The sequence below is a fragment of the Lactuca saligna genome, chromosome 2, assembly GCF_052625555.1.
Source record: "Lactuca saligna cultivar CGN05327 chromosome 2, ASM5262555v1, whole genome shotgun sequence".
Lineage (NCBI taxonomy): Eukaryota > Viridiplantae > Streptophyta > Magnoliopsida > Asterales > Asteraceae > Lactuca > Lactuca saligna.
In genome coordinates, this window is record NC_136418.1 from 169814121 (window position 1) to 169822470 (window position 8350).

The following is an 8350-nucleotide window of genomic DNA, read 5'->3' on the forward strand; positions in this document are numbered from 1 at the left end:
GCGAATAAGAAAGACCCTGAGCATATGAACTCGGCGAGTCAGTAGGTAGACTCGGCGAGTAGGGTTGACCCGGAAGGTTGACTTTGACCAGGATTTTGACCTTGACCAGAATTGACCTAGTGACCTTTGGAGGTCAGTTGGACTAAGTGTTATATTGATATTGGTAGCTCGAGGAGCTAGTGGCGCAGCAGTCGAAGTCAGAGGCCAGGTAGCAGTCAAAAGGTTTAGCAGCAGCAGTTCAGCAGCATCAGGTGAGTTTCCTTCCAGTAGGGACGGGTCTAAGGCCACAATACCGGCCCGTTCAGTTAGCAGTAGTTTCCGGACTTCGACCCGATGCAGTAGTTAGTATGTTTGATGCCTTCGTGGCTCAGACAGGATTTATGTGTTATGTGCTATGTGTTATGTGTTCCGGGCTACGGCCCGATGTAGTATGCAGTATATGTGTTCATGCTAGTTGATATGTTATGCTATGCTATGTTCAGTCAGTTTCCGGACTTCGGTCCGATGCAGGGGGCAAGGCCCCAGTTAGTCCGGACTTCGGTCCGATGCAGGGGACAAGGTCCCAGTCAGTTTCCGGACTTCGGTCCGATGCAGGGGGCAAGGCCCCAGTTAGTCCAGACTTCGGTCCGATGCAGGGGACAAGGTCCCAGTCAGTTTCCGGACTTCGGTCCGATGCAGGGGCAAGGACCCAGTTAGTCCGGACTTCGGTCCGATGCAGGGGACAAGGTCCCAGTCAGTTTCCGGACTTCGGTCCGATGCAGGGGGCAAGACCCCAGTTAGTCCGGACTCCGGTCCGATGCAGGGGACAAATGATACGTAAAAAACATGAAACAAAATTTAGGTTGAAACATAGACAAACTCGAATATACTACATTTTTTTAAGCTAACAAACAAAGTTATTATATATGACCCAAATGATACGTAGGAATGTATATAAAAGTAAGCACAAAATGTATAAAAAATACATCAAAACATAGACAATCTCGAATATAATATATTTTTTTAAATTAACAAACGAAAGTTATTATATATGATCCGTCTCATACGTAGGAAACGTACATAAAATTATTAAAAAAAAAAAAAAACTACATCGAAAATAAGCTTGAATTTAATCCGACAATTTTATAAAAAAAACCATGTAACTTTAAAAAAAAATAACGAAAGAAAGTTCTAAATTATAATCGAAACGTTGATCACCTTGAATTATACCGACAAATTTATGAAAATAAACACGTAAAAATAGTTTTTTTAGGTAAGCGAACAAAAGGTATTAATAAAAAACAAATTATATATAATACGAGGTTAAACACGAAAATTTAGAAAATAAAGAGGTGAAAGTAACATTTTTCAAAGTTCAAAGTGAAGGGTTCAAAGTGATATTTTAAAAAGTAAATGGGTGGAAAAGTCACAAACTCATAAACATAAAATATAGAAAAAAAAAATACATAAATGGTCCCTATGGTTTACCCATAGTCACAAACTCAGTCCCTCGTACTTGAAAAGACCAAAATACCCTTACACTAACAGATGAACAGTAACGGCGTTAGCAAAAAGGGCAATTGATGCAAGTTTTGGAAACCACAGGGATCATGTTCATCAAAAAACATTAGCAAGGACTAACTTTGTGACTTTTGGTAAACCATAGGGACCATTTTTGTAATTTTGTCATAAACATTTGTTCTCTATTAGACTCATCTCATGCTTCATCAACAAGTAAACAAAATTTTCCTCACAAATCATTCGTCTCACCTTATTTGAGATCAGGTTTACAATCTCCTTCTGAATTGCTGGTGATGTATATGATGCATGTTTAGAAGCAATACAAAACAATTCTTTCATCTCATTTTTAAAAGAACAAATTGATTTTTTGAACGACCCGTTGGTTTTGTATTTCGAAAGATAGCATGCAGAAAAATTACTTTAGAGATAACTGTTCAAGACTTTAACAGACATAAAAGATTGAAGAATTCCACTTTGTTAGAATATTTCATATTATTTTTTTGTTTGATTTTTTAATATGTTATGAAATTGAATTGAGTTAAACTTTTATTTTCTGGTTTCTTCTAAACTCTTGGTTTCAGCCCCCAAAACAACTTTTCGTGTTCTGTCCTTGCTACTACCCGGTACAGTGTGGATAATTTTACCCCTATGCAAAGATTCATTCCCCTGTACAGAGTGGAGATGATCGATGTATAGTCTCATCATGAGTTTGCTGGGTAGAAAAACATCTTATATGGTCATTTCTGCCCCTGGGAATTAGGTGGACGAAAATGGACGATTATACCCCTGCGCACAGAAAGGTTGATACCAGTATGTAAACCATATGATCAAGTGGACTTCATGCATTTCTAACCTCCTTCCACATCCACATCAAGTATTATGATTACAAGTAAAACCAAAGATAACAAAAACCACCATTACTTAATTTTATTTCTTGTAGTGGTTCTATTACTACTGATACGACTGTCTATAGGTTTACAATTTCTAGTACTAAATCATTGACCAACATCTCAACCATTTTCTCACCAACAACATCAATTTCATCCACCGCTACAAACCAATCCAAATCCTTATCAATACACGTTTCCTCAAAATCCTCCATTGCTTCCTTCTCTTGCTTACCAAGTACCTTCTGCACCTGATCTTCAAAACCAATTTCCGTCAATTTCATCTGAATTCCCCTTTCCGCAACCCCCACCCACCAACATGAAACCCTAGTCTTGGAAATATCAAACAACGCTTCTCTTATACGATCATAAAACAACCTTCTTTCACATCTCGAAACACTCCTTCCTTCGCAATACTTCTTTTCAAGATAATCAAATAACCATGCATCTGTTTCTGTTGGATTACCATCTTGGGAGTTATTATACCACGTGCTCATGAATGTATACGTGTCATGATCGTAAAATCCACAGCCTTTTAGGAAATCTGTGAAATACATGGATTCCCAGTTTTCAGATTCCAAGATGGTTAATGAAGATTCTTGCTCCACCTCTTCATCGTTTTGACTATCGTAAGTTGACTCTGACTCCATTTTAAGTAGATGAAGTTGTTTCCTGAGTTCTAAAAAATAATTTGAAAAAAAAAAAAAAGGGATTAAGTAGGTTGATTTTATGGGTGAAAAACAAAGTAAACAATGTAGTTACCAAGAAGTCGAGTGCTGACTCCCTCAAAGCAATCAGAACCAGATGATACGTCTTCTGTAGGCGAAGCTTCCAACACTGAAGAAAGTTGACCACATTGGTCAACCTCCTTAGACCCTTCAGACGATTCCGGCTCAGGTCCAGACAACTGAATGGAAATAGTTCCACCTGATTTTGCACTCCACTGTTCCTATAACAACCAAAAACACTTTTAAAAAATGGAAAACAAAAAATATAACTGATTTCATCATCTTTAATATATATTTAAACCAGACCTGTGAAATCAAACTCTCTTCATTAATGGTTATGGCAGGATCAGGATGAGGATCATAGATATTATTACTATTAGAAATCAGTGACTCTTGGTGTTCGGTTGGTTTTCGGGTAGAATGGCGTTCTGGTAAATAATCATCAAACTCAGGGCTACAAGCATTGCATCTTTTCGTGTATCTTACATTTTTGGATTGTGAATCTTCTCTATGGTTAAAATTATTACCCTTCACTCCCTTATTTTTATATCTATGAACCGGCTCATTATGTACCATGTTCTTTAATTCAGCACAAGCTTCATGATAATCACTAGTCTTATGACTTTGGTTGTTAAAAGATGGAGGGACAGATCTTGATCTTGATTTTGATTTTGATGTGCTACTTCTGAGATATTCACCATTGATGATGTCATCATCCTTTCTGATTTCAGTGTTGGGAACAGAAAGCATTTCTTCCAGTGTGCTGGTGCTGCTTTTACCAATCATGTTTGCATCTTTATATCCATGAGTTTTCCATCTTTGAGACATTCTCTTTTTTGCTTCTCTAATCACAGAGGATTCAGACATAGGTGAACGCCTGGGCCTATCAAAGTCATCCATGTCATCATACCCTCTGTAACCAGAATGAAATAAGTTTATGTCCCCACATTCAAATCCTTCTTTCATTTGACTAGTGATTTGCTTTGCAATCTCTCTAGCTTCTCTTGACTTGTGTCTAGATGACCTCACTTCACCTAATGGCCCTTTATACATCTCAGGAGAATGAAGAACATAAGTTCTATCGTTGTGGATTTTTGCAAGATTTGGTTTGAGGACAACTATCCTTGTTGGCGAAAGGGCAATATCATCTTTCCTTTCTAGAATTCTAGATGATCTTCTATGGCGATAGATTAGTGTTTCTTTCTCTTCTTTTTTGGAACCATGAATGACAGAATTTGATGGCTTCAAGACAGTTATTTGGTTGCAGAGAGAACCATGAGGGATACTTTGTTGATCGTGTAGATGCTTTACAAATAAGGAATCTGGTTTTTGCAGAAAAGTCAACATCAAGTCCGAGTTTGAGTCAACCCTTTCAAGTTTACTTTTGAATGCAATCGATTCCCTGAGCACTTCATCGCATCTTTCCTGAATGTATCCGAATTCCTGTTTTGTGGACCTTCTTTTTGAATTCAATGGTGATGGATAATGGTGATTTCCTGCATGTGATGCTTCTGGATCTTCATAAACATCTTTGAATTGTTGTTGTTCGATTGTGGACTTCTTATTGAACTGGTGACTTAATGGCTTCTCATTCCTTTTGTTGTCTGATAACTTTCTTTGTTGCTTGTGAATAGACTGAGGAGATGGGAGTCCATCTAGACCCATTAACTTGGCTATGAGACTTGGGGATCGCTTTTTGGCTGAAGTTTCATTTAACATTTCTTTAGCTAATAATGTCTTCATGGGTGTCCCATAACTTTGTTTAGAAGAGGTTTGCCCTACTTCAAATGTGAACTACAATCACCAAATTGATTAAGTCACACTTTGTATGACATGACATGCATAAGTTGCTTAAAATCTTGCAAAATTAATACTTGAATATGTTGAGATAAAGTTGCAAAGATTGTTAATGTACCAAATTATGCTCGATGATGTCACCACTTTGGGACCTAGGTTGAACAGTTTTCCGTTTGAGATTGTCTCCATTACCTGGAAAAAAGTTATTGATGTTTGTTCAAATGCACACTTCATAAATGATAATAAGTTATCACCTAACAACATGGAACCTATTCAGTAGCAAAAAGGATAGAAGATTTTGAACATTTAAATCAAATACAAAGTACTGAAGTAGGTAACATAAATAAAAGCAAGATAGCTTAGCTTAAAGTAGAAACTCAATGGAATCGATTCTACATACAACCCTAGCTTTCACCGTTTCATTGTGAATTCACATCCAGTGTAATAATAAAGCAAAAATAACATCATGTCAGGAATCAAACGCTAATTGTCACTTCAGGCATGCGTATACAAAATGAAAATTGAAAAATTAGAGAGATAAAAATCACGTTGGGGATAGGGTTCCAATTTTGTCCGAACATGGGAAACTTAATTTTCACTACATAAAAACGAAAAGTAACTTCACAAACAATGAATTAAATAAATACAGTAAGCAGAAAAAAAAACATGTACAGATATTCAACTCAGTATTATTGACAATTCACGAAAGAAACAAATATTTTATTCTTGCAATTCTTCGTCGTTTTTATCTTTCTCAGTTTCATCGCCTAATAGAATACACGTCAAATCTATCCATTGGAGTAAACAAATATCAATTCCACTTCGAGCAAATTCTCACAATGCAGCCATTAATTAAACTACTAAATTTTCTAAACAACAAACCAGAACTAATAGATACACATGAGAGAGAGAGAGAGAGAGAGAGAGAGAGAGAGAGAGCTTCACCTCCAAAAAGGCAAGGCATCTTCGATTTTTTCCGCTTATCCCTTTCCATTTTCAAACAAATGCTTTTTTTTCGCTTTTTCAGAAACAAAACTAAGGGCACAGCACGACAATTGCGAGAAAACTTCAGTAGATCGAGCTCATCGAAGTCACCAGGAAAGAAACGAGAAGGAAAACTGCACACTTCAAAATTATCAGCTCATTTCATCTTCATAGCACGAGAATTCGAAGGAAACTTCACCTAAACCAGGCAAAAACACAAATACTCCATTTAGCTACGTTCGATCAAAAGTACAAAATGCAAATTTAGAGAGAGAAGCTTTTACATTTATGGCGGCTTCGGTTGAACGTTGTCTGAGCAAGCTGCTCTCGAGGGGGAGAGAGGGTGTGTGTGAAAGAGAAAGAGAGACGTGTGTGTGATTTTGAACTTTCAAAAACAGACTATACAGGAAGGGGAAGAAGAGTAAGAGTAGTGAAAAAGGCAAGTGGGCCTTTCAACTATTAACATTTTTTATGCCACGTAGTCTAATAAATAGATTCTTGAATTTCTATGGCAACTTTTGTTTGCTTCTAAAAAAAAACGTAATAAACAGAGTTATAATAGTTCAAATGTTATTTAATTGTACGTACATATAGTTGGATTGACTATTGATGAATATAATATAATTAAGAGAACATAAGCATGATTATTAAGAAATATGTTATTAGAACATGTACTAAAAAGACTATTTATATTTTATTTATTTTATTATATAATAATTATAAACTGTCTAGTATAAGTTGAAAGAAAGAATACGTCCAAATCCAAATAAATTCAAGTATCTTAGCGACAACTAGCTAATATAATGCGTTTGAAACATGGATATGTTGGGTCATTAATAGTGTTGATCACTAAGATTGTTAATAATTCCATCAGACCATATATGGAACTTGGAAGCCATATATCTTTCACCATCTTTTCTACACCTACCGAAATATTAAGTGCATTAACATGGTTTCATTAATTAGGAGTGTAATATTTTTATCCAAGAAATAAGTTTATTTTAGGAACTCTAGGTCTACAAATGATATTCACCATATTATCAAATTGCAAACGTTCACATCTACTCTAAATAGCCCTCGTCAATCCAACTCCATCTCGATCCTTCTCTCCGATCTTGAATCAAGATATTTTGATTATTCTCAAATAAGAATAAACTAGTAAATCTCTTTATAGAAGTTGTATTCTCTTCTATGTATCTTTCCAAATTCTAGCAAGATAGCCATTGCCAACCGAAGTTTCTAACTTTCAAAGTAGAGGTTTAGAGTACTTTTTCCATGTAAATTATTACGGGAACCCAAGATCTTTGACCACACCCTACGATTTTTTAGGGTTTGGAATTCAAACATGCAAACAAGAACCTAATTCACCAACTAAAATACAAAAGTGAGGTTAAACTATAGGAAATTGCCTCGAGAGTGTTTGATTATTTATACCCGAATGTTAAAACACAATTTAAATAAAATAAGGTGGTTTGGGGACCCTAATTTTGTAATCCATCCTCCCAAAACAAACTAATAGCAAACATATGTTTTGCTTATCTTGAGCAATAATGGTTAACAAAAGTCACATACTTAAATTTGCTTAATACGACATGACAAGATGTGTACGTATTGCTTAATACGACATGACAGGATGTGTACGTATGGACGAGGAAGTGTTTCTTAATGAAGCACGATGCACGTCACATTGTACATTGGTTGTGTGTAGATCTAAGGGTGCGTTTGGCTGTGGAAAATTGTTTTCATTTTCTAATAAAATGTTTTCAGAAAATAGAGTTGAGTTTTTGTTTTTTTTTTTTTTTTTTTCAATTTTCAATGAAAATTTTAGAAAACGCGTTTGGTTGAAATCAGGGGAGTTTTCATTTTCTATCTTAGAAAATTGAAAACTGTAAAAATAAATTTTCTAATTTATATACAATTTGGAAAGGGTAATATCACAAAAAACACTCTTTTTACACAGAAATTCGATTTTGACACCGTGTTTTTTTTGTGTCAATTTTAACACTGAGTTTTCCAATTTGTTACAATTCTAACCACTTGACCGGTTAACCAGGTTACATGTTGACGTGGCATGATGATGTGTCAGTTTTGATGATGTGGCATACTGACATGATACACTGACGTGTCAAAATTGATTTTTTTTTCCATAAAAAACACTAAGTTTTCACTTTTTTCGATTTTGACACTAAGTGTAACTTTTTATTTCAATTTTGACACTATGTTTTTTTGTTCCAATCGAACATCTTTTATCAAATTTTATTCAATTTTATCTATTTTCTATTTGAAACCGTATAAATATATTTTTTATTACATTTTAAACCTTATAAACATATATTTTTCGTTTAAAAACCACATTTTTATTTAAATACAATGTGTTTTTTTCATACATTCAAAGCATTAGTTATCATGAGAATCACACTAACCATAAGCTTCTAACAAGATATAAAAATTTGA

The 8350-nt window shown here is 35.1% G+C and overlaps 1 protein-coding gene across 2 annotated transcripts; it reads right to left on the reverse strand.

Moving 5' to 3' along the window:
* Positions 1-2315: 2315 nt before the first annotated feature.
* LOC145032725 (uncharacterized) lies at positions 2316-6314 on the reverse strand. Of its 2 annotated transcripts, none has more exons than XM_078981632.1 (6): positions 6181-6314; positions 5858-6095; positions 5031-5104; positions 3422-4909; positions 3150-3330; positions 2316-3066 (listed from the first exon to the last, which is right to left on the reverse strand). In XM_078981632.1, the coding sequence occupies exons 2-6, from the start codon at positions 5904-5906 to the stop codon at positions 2468-2470; spliced, it is 2391 nt and encodes a 796-aa protein (XP_078837758.1). In that variant the 5' UTR covers positions 5907-6095; positions 6181-6314; the 3' UTR covers positions 2316-2467. The 2 variants fall into 2 exon arrangements, with proteins under 2 accessions (XP_078837758.1, XP_078837757.1); XM_078981631.1 differs by having other exon boundaries at positions 3150-3336; positions 6181-6312.
* Positions 6315-8350: the final 2036 nt, after the last annotated feature.

Coding starts and splice junctions, on each gene's coding strand:
- LOC145032725 (XM_078981631.1), bottom strand. CDS start 5,906: ATGGAAAGGGATAAGCGGAAAAAATCGAAGATGCCTTGCCTTTTTGGA. Junction 5,105..5,857: donor GATGCCTTGCCTTTTTGGAG/GTGAAGCTCTCT, acceptor ACTTTTTTCCAG/GTAATGGAGACAATCTCAAA. Junction 3,067..3,149: donor AGTCAGCACTCGACTTCTTG/GTAACTACATTG, acceptor ATTATTTTTTAG/AACTCAGGAAACAACTTCAT.